The sequence below is a fragment of the Mastigoproctus giganteus genome, chromosome 5 (genome assembly GCF_048544385.1).
Source record: "Mastigoproctus giganteus isolate SK-2022 chromosome 5, ASM4854438v1, whole genome shotgun sequence".
Classification (NCBI taxonomy): Eukaryota; Metazoa; Arthropoda; class Arachnida; order Uropygi; family Thelyphonidae; genus Mastigoproctus; species Mastigoproctus giganteus.
The window spans coordinates 197,160,918-197,185,916 of NC_143579.1; the positions used below are offsets into that span (position 1 = coordinate 197,160,918).

General features: G+C 36.2%; 1 protein-coding gene across 1 annotated transcript in view; it reads left to right on the top strand.

Moving 5' to 3' along the window:
• LOC150085978 (scoloptoxin SSD14-like) overlaps positions 1 to 24,999 on the top strand; it is a 157,028-nt gene that overhangs the window by 94,232 nt on the left and 37,797 nt on the right. The window contains exons 3-6 of the mRNA XM_090373629.1: positions 510 to 632; positions 10,103 to 10,200; positions 16,915 to 17,104; positions 18,544 to 18,707. Coding sequence (XP_090229755.1) covers positions 510 to 632; positions 10,103 to 10,200; positions 16,915 to 17,104; positions 18,544 to 18,707 — 575 coding nt within the window. The remainder of the gene's footprint in view (positions 1 to 509; positions 633 to 10,102; positions 10,201 to 16,914; positions 17,105 to 18,543; positions 18,708 to 24,999) is intronic.

A 24,999-nucleotide genomic window follows, 5' to 3' on the forward strand; every position in this document is an offset into this window, starting at 1 on the left:
AAACTACCTGAACATCAGACCACAGGTGTTTGTGTTGAGAAATTATTATTATTATTATTATTATTATTATTATTAGCCATATAGTGCAAGGAAGCTCGAGGCTTATGCTGCACCAGCCAAAAAAAGCGAGTCTGTTTTCCAAAATATACAGTGAACTTTTATTTGATTTTGTCCTTATTAGTAAACACCAGGAAAGTCTGGGAATTAATTTGACAGAATGATTGAGCTTATAAATTATATTTGAATATTTTAGTGTTTATTTATAATAATATGAAGTCCCATTAAGAGCTATGAATGAATTTTATTTTATTTTTTCTTATTAAAAGTAATGAAAAAGAGGTTTGTGAGAGTGTGTGTATGTTTAAAAATCATTTTAATAAGTTGGAGATAAGAATTTAGAAATAAAAGACTTAAGTTGTAAATAAAAAATACACTTAAAGTTATAAATATAATATAAGGTCATAAGCCTATTCCAACAGCATAAATTTTCATTTGGAAATATTTTTCAGAGAAATTTTTGATAAGGGTGGTTCAGCTGTTGATGCAGCCATTGCTATGATGTTATGCAATGGTGTTACCACTCCTCAAAGCATGGGACTTGGTGGAGGATTTTTTATGACCATATATCAAAGGTATTTGCTCTTTCTCCTCTATCTTTTGAATATTATTTATTTGTATAATCTAATTAGTCATTTTGAAACATTAAATATTTTAATACATGTTGGTTTGTTGTTTTAATACATGTTGGTTTGATGTTGTTTTAAATGTAGTTTCCAGTCATCTTCTGGAAGTTATGAAATGTCCTACAATAAAGATGATTTTTATTTAAGGGCTGGCTGTGGTACAGGCATATTTGTGTCTGGCACAGACACTTTTGCACATAATGAGATTGAGCCTGTACACTGCCACAAAAAAGTGAACAGCCCATTACTAGCTGCTGCAATAAAACTGTTACAATGATGTAAACTCTTCTGGCCTAAGCTGTCCATTTATCTGGACAGCTTAGGCCTAAAGAGTTTACAACACCATTTATATATTTTAGCTTTTGTAGCACTAAAATATTATTTGAATATAATGGAATGAGTCCTTTAAAATACATTAGTAGAAATTTCTACCAGTATAGTGCAAACCTTAGATTCATTCATATTTGTTTCCTATGTAGAAAGCAATATTTAAAGTTTTTCTGATAACACTTTCAAATCCGTTAAAGTAGACTTGTCTAGCTTGGAAAGCTGGATAAAATTTTGGATGAAAGTAAAAAAAGCTCAGCTTCTTACAAATTAAGTTTAAGTGGTTTACATATGTCAATACCCACTCACTTTCTCTCTAGTTCAGTAATATAATAATGACTTGATACATGCAAATCAGGATAACACAGTACAACAATGTATTCTGGTAATATGGAACTGAGTAATAATAATGAAATTTTAAAAAGTGCATCTTTAATACAAGTTATCAGTTCAAATAACTTGCATTAAAGTTGTACATTCCTGGGATTGTAGGTAGTATTCATATTCATTATTTTTCAGCATTAGGTTCAAAACAGCTGAATATTTAGTTTTTCTTCTTTAAAAAGAATTAAAAAAAAAAAATAAATGTTAAAACTGATTATCTAATATAGCATTTCCCAAACTGGGGTCCATATACCAGTTCCAGAGGGTCTGCACAACATTCAGAAGGGGTTTCAAGTAATATGTGTTTTTACGCACACAAATGTGTGTGTGGTCCACAAACTTTTTTTTTTTTTGAAGGGGTCCATAGATTTTCAGTAGTTTGGGAGCCACTGATCCACGAATACTTTATATGTGTATATATAATTTTCTTTTATTTTTTTGCAAAATTTTCTGATTTTTAGTTTGGATGCTATTGGCACCTAATGTACAAGTCACTGAACACTACACTTAAGCATTTATTTTAACTTTATTTTATTTATTTTTTTCATTTTCTAAACCTAAAAATTTAATAAGAGCTGAATAATAATGATCTAAGTGTTATAGACTTGGGGGAGGGGATTCATATACACCACAAAATGTTAAACCTCAACCACTTCTATATTTGAAAAAATATATAAGGGCATATGTGGTATTATCAGCTAAAGATTAACAATTCAATTTAACACATTTATACTATCTGAGAGAGTTTGCTGCAAACTGCAATGAGGTGGTATAGCTATCTGCTAGCATGGCATGCTATAATTAAACATCCTGAACAAAGAAAAAACTTAAGAGAGAGAGAATTAAAGGATTTAAAATATGTAAAACAAAGAATAAAAATAATGAAATTGAAAGTTAGTAATCCTGACAAAGCACAACTGCAGTGCCTTATCCAAGGTGGCACCACTGTTGCCAGTAAAAGGCAAAAACTCCCAACACATGCAAACATAAAGGCAAAATGTCAACCATCACTTAAAGTAGAGAAAAGAAAACATAACCAAAGAACAAGGGAAAAATGCAGTAGCCTTTTCATCAGGATGGCATTGGCCACTGTCCCAGTCATATTCCATTTATTTTGCAAAAATTGTAAAATTAATGAATTCTAGGTGAAATGGAAAGCCAAAACTCACTAAAGGAACCACAACAGTGTAGAAACTCACACAAGGTGGTGCCATTATAGCCATTGAAGGAAAATATTCTAAACATATGCAAACATAAAGACAAATGTCAACCCTCTTTTCAAGCATAAAGATAACTACAAATAAAACCTGAAACAATTCAGAATAAAGAAAAACAATGTTTTTAAACAAAATCCAAATAATGAAGAGGTCACTGTGTTTTCCTTCTCTCTCTTCTTTAGTTATCTTTCTTTTCCTTTCCCTACTTAATTTAAGGGTTGACATTTTGCCATACTGTTTAATTACAGCATACTATACTAGCAAGTAGCTGCAGCACCTAACTGGCATTATCTTGTTTCAGTTTGCAGCAAACTCTCCTATGTGGTATAAAAGTGTAAGACTTGATTGTTAATATTTAATTGATAATACCATGCAAGTCTTCCTTTTTTTTTTATTTATTTTTTTTTATCCCCAAATATTGTCTTGTAGGGCAGCACACAGTCCTCTTTGGGACATTTTTAATTTTAGTTTTGGCATTCCATGTCGCTTTGTTTTCATTCCTATATTTCAAATTTGAGGGTTGTTTCAATAATCTTTTCTTTTTATTTACAAAATTTAATTTTAATATTTTAACTTGCTCTGCTTTCCTTTGCAGTTGTTCTTTCATTTGGTTTTTATTTAAAAATTTTTTTCATTTTTCCTTTACCCTCAGTTATTTCAAGTCTTATATTTATCATTTTTTGAAATGAGGGTTGACATTTGTCTCTAGGTTTGCACAAGTTTAGAATAAATGCTGTGCTGTGATGCTTCCTTTAGTGAGTTTATCTTTTAGTTCATCTGGTTTCATTTATTTTACAATTTTTGTTTTTTTTTTTATTTCCAAATTTAGTTTGGAAATAAAGAAAAAGCTAATTTACAAGAATTGTAATTAGAACAATTTTTCGTTTTTGCTTCCTTTTTTTTTTTTTTTTTTTCTGGTTTTATAGGGTGTCTTCTATTGGGCATGTTATTCTCCTCTACCAGTCTTTTTTGGTCTATAGGGACATCTATGGGTAGCAGTACAACCTTGTGTGAGGCTCTTTACAGTTAAAGAGTTTCCTGTTTTGTTGGATTTGAGTTTCACATTTTTTAGGGTTCCCTGCTTCAGGCTGTTTAATTGCAGCATGTCATGCAAGTAGGTAGTTGTAGCATCTCATTAGCATTATCTTGTTTTATGTTTATGGCAAACTCTCCCACATGTGTAAAAGTGTAAGATTGAATTGTTAATAAACTGCTTCCATCAAGATGTGAAAAGACATTTCTGTTAAGCTATTTGTATTTTATATCCAAAATTTAACAGGAACTGACCAGTAATGATCCACTTTCTCACAGCTTGTAATATGATTTTTTTTTTCTTTCAATATGTAAATATGGGCAAACATGGCCTTCAACACTGCTACAGTATTGAAGGCCTTCCACATTTCTTCCCATCTTTGACCAAATCCATGATAAACTTCACATGATCTTAATTGTTTTGTCCCCAAAACAATTAATATCATTAAGAACAAAATTGAATATCCCATGTGCATAACCCCCTGCACCATCTTTTAGACTTTAATGACTGTCAAAGAGTAAGTGTGTTTTGTTTTGCATAGCATTCAAATGACCGTGGTTATATTCAGTGGTGAGCTGTAGTGGGCTCGCGAAAGCCCATTATTATTATTTTTTTTTAAAATTCGCGAGCCCATTGTTGAAGCGATTTATTTATTTTACAAATGAAATCCTCAATTTAATTATTGAGTATCTAGAGCCGGAACTATGGGGGGCCCCATCCCCAGCATTTTAATGGCACAATCGACCAGTTATGTATTTTAAAATTGCTTTATTTTTCAGTTAATTACAGTCGGACCTCTGTTTAATGAACTTCTTCATAGCAAATTTTTTTGAATTCCCCTTGGTTTCTACAGAAACATTTAAAATAATTTCCGTAGAACAAACGGATTACGATAGAACTTTGTGTGCATTGTCCTCACCTCTGGCCTTTAGGTAATTAGAAAGCGCAAATTAAGGGTGAAAGAGATTACCATCCCACAACGTCAATGGTGTCCGTAAAACCTATGTAGCCACATTCCGAGATGTCGCTAGTTAATATGCTTTCCATAGCCAGTCAGAGGATTAAGAAGATTCCCGACATGGATAATAGCCTCTGGTCAACCTATGTTGTGGTTTCTCCTTTACTCCGACAAGAAGTCGTATGTTTTTCGGAGAAGTGACTGATCCACGCGTTTCAGTAAATTTCTCCGTCTTTTGTTTACATGGTCACAGTAGCTAAATGTCTGAGTGATTCTGATATTTTGCACAGTATTCAAAAAACTAGTGACAGTAGCAACATTGAGCAGGCGGGGGGGATGAGGCAACTAAGATATTAAGTAAACTTTCCGAAGATGAAATGTTGGCAGATTTGGAAACCGCGTCGAGGCTTTCACTGTAAAGAAAATGTTCCAAAATATAATGGTATACAGGCAATAGTTAAAAAAAAAAAAAAAAAACACTGTATCACAAATCTCCAAAAAAACCAGCACGAGTTAAGGATGTTTGTTGAACTTGACATGGAAATTATAAAGATCGGTCGTGTGTTCAGGCCACGATGGGCAGCTTGTAGCTTACAGACTGCAAATGAGGGTTGGAGAAATTATTCCGCTTTATGCAAACATTTTGAATCAGAAAGTTAATTAAATATTCTGGATTATTAAACCAACTTTTCAATCTTGGAATTTATTAACGATTTAGCACTAATGATCCTGCAAGAACTCTCTTACCGTTCAGAAACTTTACAGAATCACTATGGTAAAAGCAGATAAATTAATTATTCTAACTATCAATGCTATCGCTAATTTGAAAAATTCTGAAGGAAATTATGAAGCTAAAATTGAGAGCATATTAAAGTTGAAGGAATCGAAAGTAAGAACACATTTAAAAAATTACCTGGTGACATGTTATTAAGGATAAGTTATTAATGCAACACAATAATTTTAAATTAAATAAAGAAAATAATGATACTGTTGACGATGAGGAATTGAAAGAAATTTTAAACATATGCTACCTGGAATATGAAAGAACTTTCATCTCCGTGGCAAGATGGTGAAAAACGAATAAGAAATTTAAGTTTTCTGATAAAATATAAATAAAAATTGATTTTAGAGATTTTGTCGAAGACAGTTTATCTTTAAAATCGAGTGAAATTCCCTCTTCAATTAAGAAAGCTAGAAATATCTTTGCGATTAGCAGTGCTTTCAGCGTAATGAATAATATTGTATAAATGAATGAATAATGTTGACAATTAAACATGTTGCCGATTATGATGACCATACATCTAAATGGAAAACCATTGCTTCAATTTGATCCGGATTGTTACGTCAAATCATTCCTCTGTAATCATCGCTCAGCTATTGAGCAAAGCAGAAAATCCACAACAAATATTAATAAAGAAGTAAATTGTATATGGCAATTTTTAGAATAAATTTTCCTTGAATATTTGTATAATAATTTTTTTTATATAATCTGTGATATTGTGTACAATTTCTAGAAGAGTTTGTTTTTTATGTAATATTTGTTGTGATATGGGAAATGTTTCGTGTTATTTTTTATACGCAATATTAAAATTTTATCACAAAAAAAAATGTATCCATTATATATCCATAGTTGTTAAAAGAAAAAGAAAAAAAAAAAAGAGACTAATAAAAAAGTGGCGTGTGTACCAAGCACGTGCAGTAGATGGTTTTATGAGAACCCTTTGCATTTCTTTTAGTTATTTTGATTTGTATATTGATTACGAAATAAGAGCTTTTATATTGTAAATATTTTATTGAACATTTGCAAATTTTTATAATTTCTGGAAGACAAGATACAATGGATTTATGATAACTGAAGTAATTGATTTGTACCTGTGATTGCAAGTGTCTAAATGTCTAGAAAACAGCGTCGATTGAAGTACCGACCTTGTAGTTGAAATGACGTAAGCAGCTGTTCGGGGGAACTAACAATGGAATGTTACGAAAATGCGAGACGAAAAATTAAACTGTTGTCAAATATACGTATTGTTGCAGTCATCCTTACTTCAGGAAGTATGATTGTGATGTCGTACTATTAAAACGTTAGACCTCGAGATACTATCGTATCCGGGTATCATCATAAGGAGTGGGGGGGGGGGATGATGACCAGGCTGTTCACATCAAAAAGTCGGCAAAACTGTGAGCGCCCATTGTTAAAATATTCACAGCTCACCACTGGTTATATTGCTCAAAGTTAATCCATTCAGAAGAAAAAAAATCTGTCTTTTAATTAAAGAATTTATAGTAATTAATTTGTTGGGATGGATTAAGTTTATCACAAAACCTTATTCTCAGTTCAGGTTTGATTATAGAAAAACATGCTTGATTAATTACATGTGGAATACTTCTGTGAATAGTTCCAAAAGTCATCTTTTAATGTTTGTTTACTTGCTGATCTTTCACAAATACGGCAGTTAAACTGCTAAAAAAAATTTAGAATCACATACAAACTAATGAGTTAAAGCGTCATGGGACCAAATTCTATTTAAATATACAGTGAAACTTCTCCTAACGGACACCTCTCGTTAACGGACATCTCTCTACAACGGACATTTTCAAATTCCCCAACTCACCTCCATTGGTTTTAACGTGTTTGCAGCTTCTGTCTAGCGGACATTCTCTGTAACGGACGCGGACAGGCAATCTGCACTGTTTCGTTTAGATTAGCACTTAATCTGATCTCCCCATAATGGACAGCGGGCGAGCTCACGGCCCTTTTTCTAGGAACGTTTCTTCCACGTATTGCCTCAATCGTGTGTTTATTTTCTATTTCCGATTCTCTGAATTTTATCAAAGTTTACGTCGCGGTTCTAAACCCTTTTTCAAGAATTTTTAAGGCACGTGTAAAACTTCTGATGAATTCGGTGTGTGCAAGGGGGGGGGGAGAATATGGTCGGCCTTTCGTCTTTTCAGTTTTCAGTTTTGTTCAGTGTCGTGTGAAGTGCACAATGTCTTCTCGTAAACATTTAACTTTAAAAGATAGTCGAACTTATTAATGCGTATGATCGGCAAAAAAATAGTGTTCGCAATCTCGCTGCAAAATTCAAAATCGGGAAGACACAGGTAAGCGACATCCTAAAGAAAAAAAATGAACTGCTCAAACAATTTTGGCAACACGGAAATGATCAGGTTCAAAAATCATTCCCGAAAACTGTTGAACTTCAAATTTGTCGCGCATGTGCTAAAAAAATTCCCATTAATGGGCCTATTATTAGGGAAAAGGTTTTGGAGGTTGCGAAATCTATGGGAGTAAATGAGTTCAAAGCTTCTGTGGGATGGCTAGACAAGTTCAAAACTCGGCATAAAATTTCTTTGAAAACCGTAAGTGGTGAAGGTGGATCTGTTGATACTGGGGTTGTAACAGAGTGGACCGTCAAATTGGAAGATGTATGTCGTGATTTTGAAGCTAAGGATATTTACAACTGTGACAAAACAGAGTTGTTTTTTAAAGCTCTTCCTGAGAAAACAATGAGTCTAAAAAACGAAAAGTGCCAAGGCGGAAAAATTTCTAAGGAACGCTTGACTGAACTATTGTGTACAAATATGCTGGGAGACTTTGAACAACCTCTTGTTATAGGAAACCCACAAAATCCTCATTGTTTCAAGGGCATAAAGTTGAATCTTTTGGATGTTGACTGGAAGTCTAATAAAAAAGCATGGATGACACGAGTTATCATGAGCGAATGGATAAGTCACTTTAACCAAAACATGATTCGTCAAAACAGAAAAATTATTCTTTTCATGGATAATGCTGCATCTCACCCGCACATTGAATTGTCCAACATTCAAATCGTTTTTCTGCCACCAAACACATCTGCAGAGTGTCAGCCCTTGGATCAAGGGATAATAAAAAATTTTAAACTTCACTACAGAAAACGTGTTTTAAGACATCTCATTGCAAACATGAACGATGTAGCATGTGCGAGTGACCTTGCAAAGAAACTCAGCATCCTAGATGCGATTCAATGGATTTCCTCTTCAGTAAACGCAATTAGAAAACAAACTGTCCTGAACTGTTTTGTAAAGTCTGGCTTCTCAAACGCAAAAATTGAAGTTGTGAACAGCAATGTGGAGCACCAAGAAGAACAAGAACTTCAACATCTATTGATAATGTACGATACTTCCGCTACAAGTGACCCAGGCTACAAAGATATAGACTCAAACTACAGAAGATGGTGCTCTAGATATGAACGACATTATCATCGATATTTTTCAAGGAGTTCCTCATGAGGATGAAGAAATGGAAGGAGGTCATTCTGTCGAAGAACATATTAACGACGAACCACCGATGAAAATAGAAGAAGCGCTCATACAAATCAACCATTTAAAAATGTTTTTCGCCGCTGAAGAAGATACTGAAGGACTTTCGATGGTTTCTTCACTCCAAACAAATGTTGAAAACAAAATTATCAGCCGGAAGAAGGTGCAGAAGAAAATAAGTGATTACTGTATGCATTTTTCTTAAGATAAAGTCATAATATGCATAGCACAATTGTATGTATATTATTTACAAAAATATTGTGCAAAATCTGTATATAATTTAATTTAATTTTACATTAAACGTTTAACGATTTTTCTTTATCTCTTGTGTATGTAATTGTATATTATTTACAAAAATATTGTTCAAAATCTGTATATATTTTAATTTAATTTTACATTAAACATTTAACGATTTTTCTTTTTTTTTTTACTCCCTCAGACTTCTTGTTAGCGGACACTTCTCTCTAACGGACACATTTTCGTTCCCCATGGCTGTCCGTTAAAGCGAAGTTTCATTGTATATATATATATATATTTTTTTTTTTAGGAGCATTAGCAACTAAGGCCATATTGCTCCGTGGATATGCAGTGGTCATTCCCTGACCTTTCCGTATTTGGTGGTCATGGGCTTGAATCCCGGTCTAATCAAGAAGCGTGTGCTACGCACTGCTGCTTCTGCCCACCTGGCAATGGAGGCGCCAATATTTAAATATACAGCTTTTCTTACTCAGGACTGAACTAAAGTTCAGTCCTGAGTTTTAATCATCTTCAGTGAACTGAAGATGATTAAAAAAATCAGATGTACCCTTATTTATTTTAATCTTTTAGACCCATTAGTGTTGAGCCAGTTGCAGAGTGTACACTTTCCAATGAAGATTTACAAGTTTCACTTTAATTTTTATGTCAACTTTTAACTTCACTATCATCTGTATTAATTATTTCTAATACATCAAACCTAACAGCTTAAGGAGGTGGATTTTGTTCAATTAAAAAAGAAACTCTAAAGTTAATAGTTAGTTCACTATGAGACTTGAAGCTCTAGTCATTAACTTTACTTAACTTTAACAATATACTTAACGTTTAGCAGTTAATTGTTATTTTAAATAATGCTGATGGAATCATTAAATTTCTTTGCATATTTTTTATATTTAACTCTACAACAAGCAGTTTAGCTCTATTTATGATTATTTTGTCGGTGCAGAAAACATGAAGTTGCAGAAGTAATTGATGCCCGTGAAACTGCACCTCAGAATGCCACAGAAGATATGTTTCATGGCAATTCATCTCTCTCATTAAAAGGTAACTAGATATTTTATTTTTTAGGATTTCTTATGTATTTTATAAGGTTTCTTTAAACAAAACATAGAAATACTTAATGGGAAGAAATTCATTTGAATTATACAGTGGTGGACAAAAAAACTGCATCACCTTAAAAAAAGTAACACTTGTAGTGAAACGTATAAGATATTGTTTGATTACAGTCATTTTGTTTGTCGCAAAGCAAAGGTATTGCATCAGATAATGCTTCTCTTGTATTGGACAGTAATTGCAAGGTATTGCATCAGCCGTTTATGCTATTGCTGATAAAATAAGCTACTACCAGTCAACAGTATCCCGGGTGCTGAAATTAAAGCATGAAACCGGTGATGTGAAGAGAAGAGAGTATTGTCAATGATATACAGGAATTTTTCCAGCAGGGATAAGGAGGTGATTATTCCCTTGTATAAGGCAATGGTCAGGCCACACCTAGAGTACTGTATACAGGTCTGGAGACTTCATTTCAAGAAGGATGTAGAGCTGCTGGAACGAGTACAGAGAAGGGCAACAAGATTAGTGAACAGAACAAAGGGGTGCTCTTACGAAGAAAGGCTTAAGTTTTGCAAATTACAGTGTCTGGAGACTAGGCACCAGCGAGGTGATCTGATAGAGGTGTATAAAGCCTTGAATGGTTTGAGCATGCTCAATGCTGATGGGATTCTTCCTCTAGCTCAGAATAAACACCTGAGAGGGCATAAATTCAAATTGAGGAAAGACAGATGTAGGATAGACGTGCGGAAATTTGCCTTTAGCCAGCGGGTGGTTAGTTGGTGGAACAGACTTCCATCCCTTGTAGTGGAGGTTGATAGCCTAAATAAGTTTAAGGCTCAGCTGGACAGGTATTTTGAACGAACAGAGGGGTGAAGTGGAAGTGGGTTTTTTTTTTTTTTTTGGCTGATGCTGCATGAGCTTGCTTTCTTGCATCAAATGCCTCTACTAATCCTAATGCTAAGACCTTGATCAGGCCATAAGAGAGTGTCTACGCCTTCCCAAGATCGATATTTGAAACGGTTATGCCTTCGTAATCGCCATGCTAGTGCTCCTGATCTAAAATTGGACTTTGAGATGGCCTCTGGTTTTGAAACAAGTGTACAAACTATCCAAAGATGGCTTTCAGAATGTGGTCTGCATGCCTATCAGCCCAAGAAGAAGCCTTTGTTGACCCAACAAATGAGGAAGAAGCGGCTAAAACGCATGTTTCATGGACAAAAGAGCAATGGGACACTGTCAACTTTTCTGACGAATCAAAATTCAACCTGCATGGCTCGGATGGGAAGCAATATGTCAGAAGATGAAAATCAGAGGCATACCATCCTGACTGCATAACACGGACTGTAAAGTTTTCCACCGGTCAGATGATCTGGGGATGCATAACACAAAGGGAGTGGAGTGAATTAAGTTTATTAACAGAACGGTGAATACAGAAACTTACACTGCTATCTTGGAGGAGTGCCCGAAACCCGTTATTAGGAATCACCACACAGATGTCCAAAACTGCAGTTTTCAACAGGACTCAGCACCTTGCCACACAGCAGAATTGGTAAGTTTTATGTTATTTAGATTTAATGATGAGTTTGTCTTCTTGTCTCACAAGGCTTAAAACATTCTTACACCAATGTTTTCCCTCGTTTTTCTCCCTTAAGGTGCAGTCATACCTCAGAAATGCTGGCATTACAGTGTTGGTCTGGCCCGGCAACAGTCCATATTTTGAACTCTATTGAAATTTGCTGGTACATAATGTCGTCTAAAATTTCTCAGAAGAAGCCAACAAAATTTTAAGGGTGTAGCACCACGAAATTGGGCAACCGTATATCCAGAAGTTGATTAACTTTATGCCAGATCATTGCAAGGCTGTAATTGCAGCTCGAGGAGGAACAACAAAATATTGAGGACTTATTTTGCTGATTTACAGTACATAATACTATTATGTTAACTTGTCATTTCAGTTTGTACACATAAATGCAATAAAATGTATGTCTGGTTGTCATGATCGCCATTTGCATGATTTCTCATATTTCCATTAATTACACATTTTACCCTTTGGGAAGATATTTATGGCAATTAGGTTTATCAGGTGGAGTTTTTTATTGGATTTCATTCACAGAGATATATATCCCATCTAACAAATGCATTTCGAACATTTCTGCAACCCACAATGCAGCACAAAACACATTATTTGCAAATTTCAAAGTGATGCAGTTTTTTTGTCTACCACTGTATAATTACCCTGTATACACATACTTAGTATTAGTAATGGCCGTATGGTGCAAGAAAGCCTATGGCTTATGCTGCACCAGCCTAAAAAAAAAAAAAAAAAAAAATATATAAATAATAATAATTAATAAAAGAAAAGGAAATTAAACCTATCATCCTATGCGCTTCCCTGACCCGAAGGTACTATCCAGATGACCTTTGAATTTCCCCAAACTGTCAGCCTCTAACACCCATGTAGGCAGCTTATTCCAGTAATTTATAACTCGCTGGCTAAAATAAAACTTCCTGCAGTCCAATCTAAACATTCCCCCCATAACTTGACTGCAACCCACATATTCGAAGTCTTTCTTCATAAGGACGCCCTTTTACCGATCTCACCAGGCGAGTTACCTGTCTTTGCCCCCTTTCAAGAAGCTCGATGTCTTTCTTTAGTGCGGTCTCCGTACTTGAACACAGTATTCCAAGTGTGGTCTAACAAAACCCTTATATAATGGGATTATCACGTCCCTATCTCTACTTGCAAAAGTTAGATCATCGATAGGACACCATGGGCCTTCCTTGCAATCTGTTTACAATGCTCAGAGAATTTCATGTCTGACCGTATTGTAACACCCAAGTCCCTTTCCTCCAGTACTAGGTTTAGTTGAACTCCACCAAGTGAATAAGTTATTTTGGGATTACTATTTCCCAGGTGTTAATACCTTACACTTTGTTGGATTAAAGCATAGCTGCCATTTTTCTGACCATTCCTGAAGTCTATCTAGGTCTCTCTGAAGAAGCTCAGCTTGACAGTGATCATTAACTACTCTACCAATTTTAACATCATCCTCAAATTTAGACATCACGCCCTCTATCCCTTCATCGATGTCGTTTATGAAAATTAAAAACAACAGTGGTCCTAATACTGATCTTTGGGGAACCCCACTTCTTATATCAACCCAATCTGAGGAATAGCCATTTATCACAACCCTCTGCATCCTGCTATCCATCTAAGGATTTTCCCAGTGATTCCAACCTGTTCCATCTTATAAAGCAACCGTTCATGTCGGACTGATTCAAAAGCTTTGCTGAAATCTAAATAAACAGTGTCAAAATTATTCCCTAAATCCAGCTCGTGAGTGACCCTTTCAAAATAGCGAACCAGATTTGTTAAACATGATTTTTCCCTTTACAAAAACATGCTGAGTATCCTTGATAATTTCAATTCGATCCAAATGATCCTGAATTCCACCCTTGATCATTGCCTCCATGATTTTTCCTACCACTGAAGTCAGACTGACAAGTTGATAATTTCCCACTTCACTCTTAGAGCCACCCTTATGTATGGGAGATACATTGGCACTTTTCCAATCCAAGGGAATCTCCCCAGACTCTAGTGATACTTGCATAATTAGCCTCAATGGTTCAATGCACTCACTTGCCGCCTTCCTTAAGATTATAGGGTATATTCCATCAACTCCAGGAGCCTTACTGGTCTGTAGGCTCAAAAGTTTTTTTCATTAAATAATCTTGCGAAATTTCAGTATCATTAATTACATATTTTTCAACTTCACTCCCACAATTTCCCATTGCTACAAAAGGTTTTCCTTCTGTAAATATCGAAGCAAAATAACTGAGTTCATCTGCAACAGCAGCTGGTGTATTTAATATTATCCCCTTTCCCTTATGTAAAGGTCCGACTGGTTTGTTCTGCTCTTCTTGGCATTTATATATGTGAAGAATTCCTTATCCCCCCCCTCTTTGCTCTGTTTGCTAGTGATTTCTCATAAACTGCCTTTGCCTGTCGAACCTTTTCTGTGGCTGTATTACAGATCATCTTGTAGCTGTTATAGGCTTCAGTACTTTTTATTGCTCTGTAATCTTTCCATGCCACCTTTTTCTGCTCAAGTAATGTGGCAACTTCACTATTCATCCAACTTGGAACCCTCCTCGTGGAGTATTTTGTTTAATGGTAAATATGCATTCAAGGCATCTGTGATTAATGTTTTAAAAGCATACCACAGTTCAAATGTATTCATTCTCTGTGTGATATCTACCCAGTTAATAGAGGCAATGTAGTACCTTAAGGCATCGTAATTTCCTTTTCTGAAATTAAAACCCATTCCTTTGCCTTTTACTCTGCTACTTCTCTCATCATCATCCACTGTAGAACTCCGTGATCACTTCCTGCTGCTGGTTCCTTTACTGTCAGCCCTGTTATGTCATCTGATTCATGGGTGATGATGAGGTCTAGGATATTCTTTTCTCTAGTACTTTCCCTGACATGTTGATACAAATAACAGTCATCTAATTGACTTAAAAATTTTGTTCCCCATGTCGAGTTTCCTTCCCATTTACTCCAATTAATTGGAAATCGAAATCACCCATAATAAGACATTGATGCTTACTTGCCCATTCCATTTGCATGTAGATGCTTTCGTCATAATCTTCACAATCACCTGGTCTGTAGATTACTTCTACTCACATTATATCTTTGTTTCCAACTATCTCACACCATACAGATTCTATACTAGCATGTGAAACATCTTAATCCGGGAAAGCTATTGTCACACTCAGGCTGCTTCTGATAAGAAGCATTACCCCACCACCCCTTCTATCTACCCTATCCTTCCTAAATACATTATACAAGCTGTACTGAAACTCATCATCCCCAATTTCCAGGTGGCACCACGTCTCCGTAAGCCCTATTATGTCCGCATTACTTGTTTTAACCATCAGTTTGAATTCGCTCATTTTATTGACGACACTTCTAACATTACTATATAAACAATTAAGACTTACTGTTCTTGTATATTTAACAACCCTAACACAACCCTTAAAGTTTTTTAGGCTCTCTTCCCTGCCATTAGCTCCCCGCTCACTTGAAACGTTTCTGCCCCCAGAACATCTAGATAATATGTCCAGTTGGGGTAACAGATAAGAACTCTTGAGGTTAGAACTACTAGACATGTATACACAGTATCACAATGACCAGTGTGAAACTGCCCTACCATTGAACCCAAGGCCATTTAGCTCTTTATGGATGGTTGACAGAGATGGACTTGTAGTCTTTGGACCTTCTGTATGATGTCTTCCACAGACGACATGCCTGAGGCACAAACTACTCTCTTTGCAGTTCATTGAACATGTTCTATGAATTCTTAAAGCCATCCAGAACTTTTTTTAGCTATGATCTTCCTTTGAATAATATCTGCCTTAGTGGATTTTGGGAGTTTCAGATGAGTTGCACTTGCATGCACAGAAAAATTACTGATATGATGGTGGCATCCATCTACCATCTCATGTTGAAAGTCTGCAAATTCTAATCCACAACTCATTCTGGCTTTTAATGCACTGCTGCTGCTGCACAGGCAGACCCACAAATGTATATTGGATTTTTCAAGTCAATATGCATACATAGAGGGACTTCTGCGACGGCGCCTCCATAGCCAGGTGGGAAGGAGCAGCAGTGCGAAGCACACGCTTCTTGATTAGACTGGGGTCCGAGCCCGTCACCGCCAAATACGGAGGATGCGGAAAGGTCAGGGAATGACCACCGCATATCCCGGAGCAATATGGCCTTAGTTGCTAATACTCCTAAAAACCGAATAACAAAATAACAAACTTCTGTGACATTGCACAATATTTGTGGAAAGGGTGTTCAAATATTGTTATTCATAGCATATATGTAGTTCATGATGAGCGTAATCAAATGAGTTTCATAATCAGTTTTATGCAAATTACTTGATTATGAAATCAACATAGTTGAAAACTGAAGAACAAAAAAAAAAAAGAAAATGTCCTAGAGTGGAGGGATTCAATCCAATGTTATCAAAATTAGTGCCATTCCCACTCGGGCAATAGCTCCTTCTTTTTCTCTCTCTCTCCCTCCTCCCCCCCACATTTGTAACCTAATTTGCACCTAATTGATTATGAAAATGTCATAGCCAAAATAATTAATTATTATCCTAGATTATGCACATTACTATATATAGGTGCAGCATAGTGTGCAAAACTGTGTGTGCATGCATCTGTGTAACTTTATAGGGTTAATATTTAAAACAATTGACTCCAATAATTTTTGACTTCAAAGTAAATAATCTTTGTGTTGTGGCTACTCCTAGTACACTAAAGCAAAGGTGCTAAAGCTAAACAGATATATCTTTCTAGTTAGTGCAATATTTATGCTTTTGTACTTGCAGTTCTAGCACATTACAAAGTTTTTGGAGTTGGGAATCACAAGAAACAATGATTTTGGTTTTTCTCTGAGTACACACATTCTTTACTACAGAACTGGTGATGATGTACTTAACAATCAAAGTTTACAACAACAAAAATGCAATTTTTGAAAAATCTTATAGAAATTACAATATGGAACAAATTATTAATATTTAATTTTATTATTAATGTTAAGGAACTGGTTATAGCAGTTCCCTGTATTAACAAAGTTGGTAGTAGAAATATAATTCTTGGGCATTATAATATCATTACTTTATTTATTAGGAGGCCTTTCTGTAGCAGTTCCAGGAGAGCTGAGAGGCTATTGGCTTGCACATCAGAAGTTTGGGATTCTAAATTGGTCTGAGTTAATTCAGCCATCTATTGGTGTGTGCAGAAATGGATTTCTTGTTTCCAATCACTTAGCTCAAAAAATACGCATAAATAAAGATGTCATACTTGAGTCTTCCCTCAGGTATAGTTACTAAATTCTTATATTTATAGGATTTTTGATATAAGAACAGTTCACTTATTTGTCTATATGTACTCTCATTTTTTGTTCCACCTTTATTTTTGATGTTTGTTCTTTATAGTAACAACTCTTGAAAATCCTAACTTGCACAAATAAGATATTGTGCAAGTCTTTAATTCTTTTGTATGTATTTTTCACACTGATCCAAAATTCAGGAAGAGACATTAGTGGCAATTTTATTTTTAAAGAAGTGTCAGAAGAGAGATCAACAAATTATTTTTAAATTTTAAAGCATACAATATTGTGTTGGCAGTTTCATTGTGCCCCTACAAGAGGTGTAAGCAGGTTGAAAGGTCTGTTCTGCTTAAGCTCTCAATTGAGGAATCAAAAGTGCAAGTCAAACATGTTCCATTAAGGATGGGTCTAATGACCAAACATAACAGCCAACCCTATCTCCATGAGTGGGTTCATCCCATGACACCTAGGAGTGATGTCATCATCCAGCACAGTATATATAGTAGTGGCACAGGTAGTGCCCATCAGTATGAAGCCTGTGCAATGGAGGAAGAGAAAGATCTGATGGAGTTTGAATGGGGAATGATTTGTGACACTATGAAGGCAGGGGCCAGCATCTCACCAACTCACGGCGTTTCCGTAGCCAGGTGGGCAGGAGCAGCAGTGCGAAGCACATGCTTCTTGATCAGACTGGGGTTTGAGCCCATGATCCACCAAATACGGAGGATGCGGAAAGGTCAGGGAATGACCACTGCATATCCCCGGAGCAATATGGCCTCAGTTGCTAATGCTCCTAAAAACCAAATAACAAACAAACAATCTCACCAACTGCAGGCATCTGTTCAAGGGCTGCTGCTGTGGTGAAGGTATGGTGGGAATGATCTGAAGAGGAGTGCACAACACCCAACATACTAGGACAGGGAAACCACCACTGGTTGACAGTTGTGGTGAATGGCAGTTGGCACATCCTGTCCTGGACAACAGACAAACTTTCTCAATGGAAAACTACAACCAGGACACGCAGAAACATTTCTGGGTGCACCATCCAGTGGATGCTCTTGCAGATAGGGCTACAGAGTAGGAACTGTTCAAGTGTCCACGTTGATCAACCATCATCGACACCTTCCCTAGCTGGCACAGGAGTACATTCCTGGACATTGGATGACTGGAAAAGAGTTGCCTGGTTTGGTGAACCAAGATTCCAGCTCCATCAAGATGTGGACAGGTGCATATTTGACACCTAGCAAGTGAACAGCTGCAACCAGGCTACACCCAGTGCTAATTGATTCAATATACCAGATGTTGGACCACAATAGTTGTTATATTCACATTTGTAGAAGTTTATATTTTTATATGAAATTAATTTAATAAATTTCATACATTGCTATCTTTATAGCTAGGTATATTCATTATACTCTTCTTGTTAGGGAGGAATTTTATAACAATGAAACTGGTGAGCTGTACAAAGAAGGTGAACTTCTTAAGAGACCAAAGTTGGCTGATACCCTAGAAATTTTAGCTGAAAAGGGAGCAGATGAACTTTATACTGGTGAACTTGCAGAAAAACTGTATGAGGATATCCAAAAATGTGGTGATTATGCCTTCCTTAAATTTCTGAATGAAAATAGAAATTATTCTTCCATAACCTTCCTTTTTTCATTTAGAATGTATTTGTGTGTTTACATGCAGACACTATTTTATATTATTTTGTAATTCCAGTGTGATTGTTATCTACCAAATAATCTTTTTAGCAAATACAGTTACACCATTATAGATAGCACTGTCACGTAATATAACTTTTTATATAACATTAGTAGTTTCCATAGCCATAATATTCTGTTTATACTCCTACACTACTACATAGATCACAAAAGTTTACAACTTGTCTTTGGACAAGAATATTATCATTAACCACAGCCAACTCAAATGCACATACTATTACAAGGGGTGGTCAGTAAGTGTTTACCTTCACACAGAACATGTACATTGAAAAATGTATATTTACGCATCATTCAACTCAACATTTTCATCTTACATGGAAACCTTTAAAACAAATTAACTATACCAGTTGGGAAATTACTTAGGCTTAATTAATATCAAGTCCTGAAAGTCCTAATGCTCACTGATGGGATAACACTGGTTGGCATCAATTTCCTCCCTGAAATAATTTTGACAGATTCTCGTAGGTTCAAAAACTCAGATATGTGCTTAAAAAGTTCTCCTCACCCTCAGTTTTCAAATATCATAGGTTAATGACTGAAAACCAAGTTGGTTTAATTATCTTTTCTATTTTATCTTCTTTTTCTTTTCTTTTTTTTTTTTTCAGGAGTTTCTAGAATATTTCTCAAATTTCTATAATATTCAGTAGCTTCCTACAATATTCAAGAATGTTGCATCTAGAACATTGTTACACATGGAAGAAAGATTGGGAAGTTCTAGAACTTTCAAAAGAGTTCTCTAGAAATTTCTCTACCAGTATATATATACGTGGGTTCCACACCAAGCAAGCATTTTTATATTTCAAAAAAGTGTATGTGTTTCAGAGAGCGAGTGGTGAACAAAATGAACAAGTGTTTTAGTGAATTAGTGTTTGTAAAAAACTGTTGTGTGCATTAGTGTATAAAAAAAAAAAAAATGGTGCCTCCGTAGCCATGTGGGCAGGAGCAGCAGTGCATAGCACACGCTTCTTGATTAGACCGGGGTTCGAGCCCGTGCCCACCAAATACGGAGGATGCGGAAAGGGGAATGACCACCGCATATCCCCGGAGCAATATGGCCTTAGTTGCTAATGCTCCTAAAAACCAAATAACAAACAAACAAACATTAGTGTAAATTGTGAACTGTGTTTAAATTAGAAATAAAAATCTACAAAATCTTAATTGTGTTCTTATGTGCACATACCTCAACTGTACATGAAATATATCACATTCTTGCTGAAATAAGCCTGATAGCTTTTGCTACATTTGAGGAGAAATGGTATTAAAATCGCAGCGGAAACCACTGTCACAACTTATGAGAAATGCCTCGAATTCTATTTTGGATGTAAGGTCAGAGAGCAAGATAAAGTATGGGCTCCAAAGATTTCCTGTAGCTCCTCTTCAAAGACATTAATAGGTTGGCTTATAGGTAGTCATAAATCGATGCTTTTTGCTGTTTGGGTGATATGGCAGGAACCTCAAGACCACATAAACGATACTTTTGCATGAGGCGCCTCCGTAGCCAGGTGGGCAGGAGCAGCAGTGTGTAGCACACGCTTCTTTATTAGACCGGGGTTCAAGCCCGTGCCCACCAAATACGGAGGATGCAGAAAGGTCAGGGAATGACCACCGCATAGCCCTGGAGCAATATGGTCTTAGTTGCTAATGCTCCTAAAAACCAAATAATAAACAAACAACAAACTTTTGCATGACCAATATTTTTCTGGCAAATCCAAGTATAAAGTATCCCAAAAAACCTTCTCTAAGGCCAGTTCCTCACAATGATAAAATGCCAATGCCAAAGCCACCAGAAACTTATGGACTTGACTCGGATTCAGGGTTGGAAAAGTAGTCTCCAGAAAGTTCAGAACCCAGAACGAATACAGATCCAGACTTTTCAACTCTTGATACCGCAAAGCCACATCTAATCACTCATGCAGAATTGAACGATTTAGTCAGAGATTTGGACCTCACCAAAACCAAGGCTCAATTACTATGATCACAGTTTCAGCAGTGGAATCTTCTCGAAAAGGGTGGCAAGGTGTCTTTTTATAGGAAGAGGCAATCTAACATAACAACCTATTACTCCATGGAGGGTACTTTGGTTTATTGTAACAATGTCCAGGAATTAATGAGAGAGTTACATATGGAGCACATCCACAAGCAGTGGAAGCTTTTCATTGATTCATTTAAGGTCAGTTTGAAAGCAGTTTTACTCCATAATAGAAATAAGTATCCATCTATATCATTAGCCCATGCAGTTCACATGAAGACCCATGTACGAGACCCATAGGTTCTTTTGCAAAAAAATGTATTATCAAGAATACAAATGGAATATCTGTGCCAACCTAAAAGTGGTTAATTATACACTAAATACAGCTTTTTATGCAAACGGACAGCCGAGTGAAAGATTGCCACTACAGGGTAAAAAAATGGCCAGACCATTTAGAAACTACACCAGGCTAGAAAAATGTAGCACGTCCTCTTTAGGTGGATAAATCAAAAATCTATTTATTCCATTGCACATCAAGCTAGGTTGATAAAAATATTTGTAAACACGATGGACAAAAAAGGATTTTCCTGTTTGAAGCAAAGGTTTCCTCGAATCAGTGAGGTAAAGATAAAAGAGGGAATTTTTGTTGGTCTTCAAATCAAACTGCTGTTCCAAGATAAGGATTCGCTAAAAAATTAAATGTTACGGAAATAATAACCTGGAAGGCATTTGAAAATGTCTGCTGGAACTTTAGGCAATGAGAAATCACAAATTACAGTGAAATTGTAGATGAGCTAATTTTAGCATAAACAGAGTTGGGATGCAACGTATCGTTAAAGCTTCATTTTCTCCTATATTCCCATTTAGACTTTTTTCTGAAAACTTGGGAAAGGTCGCTAATGAACACGGTGAAAGGTTTCACCAAGGTATTTCTCAAATGGAAAAAAGATGCCGGGGAAGACTGAGTCCAAATATGTTGGCAGACTACTATTGGAATCTTGTATGGGAGACACCAATGGACAATTATAAAAGGCAAAAAATGACAAAATAAGTGTTTTATTATCAGATAAACAATTTTGTAAATAGAATAAGGTTAATAGACCTATTGTTCAATATTTAGTACTGTATGTAACATTTTCTTAAAAAATATGAGATTTTTTTTTTTTACTAGAAACTTAGTTTTTGACTTTAATCCCTTCTCCCTTAAAATTGGTGGATGTTACAGTAATATGGTTTCCATATTTAAATTCAGCAATGTCAAATCTACAAGACTCTCCCTGAATTTTAAGGGAGTGAAAAAAATGAGGGGTTTTTTGCCAACCAGTGTAATTTTACTTTATGCAGTGGCACTTAATTTTAAAATAATAAAAAATAAAATGTGATTTTTCATCATAAATATTTAATCACATATTTATAGTTGAACTTAAAAAATGTTTTCATCTTTGATTAGTATGTTTTGCTGATAAATGATGCCGTTAGTTGGAAAAACAAAAGTGAAACAATGCTCATCATAAAAATGTAAACAACATGGCAGTTAGACATTTTAAACAGAGCAAAGTAATTTTAAAATGAAGTTGAAAATCAAAAATGAGTTTGAAATTCAAAATAGTGGAGTTGTGAATTTGACACACCACCATCATGCAGAACAATTTCAAAGGTCTGGGAGATCTCACTCATCAGCAGCTGCAGAAAATTTTGATATGGTGCTGCAGAAATATGCATAATCATCCTGAAATCTGTAAGGAAAGCTGTTTATGGGCCTGGAATCAGTAGAGCAATTGTATATTGCGTTCTCAAAAGTGTAAATCTTATGCCAAGGTTGTTATGCAATATGAATGAAGATGATCCCAACTGCCAAGTAGCAGGTCCATGTCCACTATAAACTGTATGGGAATGACATGGTTTACTACCAACAGGATAGGGCACACCCACATTATCATTGTGATATCAGGACCTATCTTGATAAACATTTCACAGACCAGTAGATAGGCTGATGAGAAAGTGTTGAATATCTCCCACATTCAACTGATTTAACTTCACCCATCTTCTACTTGTAGAGCTACCTAAAAGGGTGTATAGTAGAAAACAAGCATGTAAAACTATCACAGCAGTTGCAATGAAGAATGTATACCATTCAGTTCTTCACCATTGTGAAGAGTGCCTAGAAGCAAATGGTAAACAATTTCAACATTTGTATTAGTTCACTATGTGCCCCAAACCTATGCTTCTGTAAACACCCTAGTAATAGTTTCTGAGGTTTTGTAATTTTATTCAATTCATAAAATGTTTGCACATCTTTTTGAAACATTTGTATACATCAGATATATTGAACATTTGTTTCCAAAATAGAAAACAGAACGTGTGTATGCACTTTATATATGTATTTTATCATTGTAGAATTAATTGCATCCACTTTAACATTTATTTCCTATCCTTTGTTAGAGCTTCTGATCAATAATGATAATGTTACTATCTGCTCCAAACAAAAAACAGCTTGAGGACAAATTGGCCTGTTGTACTGGGATCCATGATAAATGATGATTAAGTGTTAGCCAGTAAAATAATTTAGTTACAAATAGATAACTGAACATCTTTGATTGCAAATGGATACTGTAGCTTTCAAGACAAATCGTGCCTCTTTTTCAACAGAAAAATTGAAACTTAATTATTCTAACGGACACAGTTATGCATGCAGTGAGGCGTGTGAGGGCACTAGGTAGGTAATTCAATCGTTAAACTGGTGTTTATTGTTGCTGCATGGACGTGCGCAGTTTTTCTCCAGCACTTGTCTAGACATAAAATGGTTGTCTCTAAGATGGGGTGTAGTCTCATGCCTTTGCAGCGGTTCATGGCTCTCAAATTGCCCAATATATTGAGTGACTCTAACCAGAGGCAGTGGCAAAAGTGCCGAGAGTGGTCAATTATTTCATAGTCCCGCTTGGGATTGAGGTCGTGGTGGGTGGACCAGAAGTGTTCCGCGATTGCGGACTGGTCAGTCTCAGCAAGGCGAATCGCTCTGTCGTGTTCTGCAAGGTGGTCTTGAAGACGTTTCAAAGTCTCTCCTATGTAGCAGCTGTCACAGTCTTTGCAGGCTATGCAGTATATTACACTGCTGTGTAAGAGAGGGGTGACAGGGGTCTTTACACTGGAAACTAGAGAACGTAAGCTTATACCAGGCAACTGCACGCATTTTATGCAATATTCTCTGAGGATTTTTGAGATCTGACCCAACATGCCTGGATAGTAGGGAATGTAGGCGGTAGGTATATTGGTCTGAGTTGGTGGTGGTCTCGGGTGGACTGTGAGCTCCTGTGCTTGCAATAAACACTTGTCTAATACGTGTGTTGGGTAGCCACAGTTGATTAAGTTTGTCCTCGCTCTAGAAATCTTGTTGCGCCTGGCTTCATCTGTGCTGGAATGGCTCCAAGCTCTGGAGAATAGAGTGCGGGCAGTGCTGTTGAGATGACTGGGAGCATGGTCGGATCTGTAGTTTGTGAACTGTCCGCACCACACAGGCATACAGTATACTGAAGTTTCACCGTCATCCCATGTGGCTCTGAAACAACATTGCTAGAATATCTCAATTCCCTGTCTGTGGTCATCCAGTTCACTCTAGAGCTAGAGGTTAACGGGTCGCTCCCATTCCTGGATGTCCTAGAAAAACGTGTGGGCCCATATCTAGAAACCTCAGTATACCGTAAGTCTGTTTGGTGCGGACAGTTCACAAACTACAGATCCGGCCATGCTCCCAGTCATCTCAACAGCACTGCCCGCACTCTATTCTCCAGAGCTTGGAGCCATTCCAGCACAGATGAAGCCAGGCGCAACAAGATTTCTAGAGTGAGGACAGACTTAATCAATTGTGGCTACCCAACACATGTATTAGACAAGTGCTTATTGCAAGTACAGGAGCTCACAGTTCACCCGAGACCACAACCAACTCAGGCCAATATACCTACCGCCTACATTCCCCACTATCCAGGCATTTTGCTGATGCTATCGAGGCAGTGTTAGGTGGGTCGGAAAACTGCTAGCTTGGGGGGAGACAAAGACCAATAGATTGACAGTAGCCACTGGCAGAGGTGAAAGAGATTCTTGCACTGCTTCTATTAGAATGAGCAGAAGCCTGAAAAATAAGATGCATGATATTTCAGAGACTGCTGGGAGCCATTGCGGTACAAGTAAACACATGG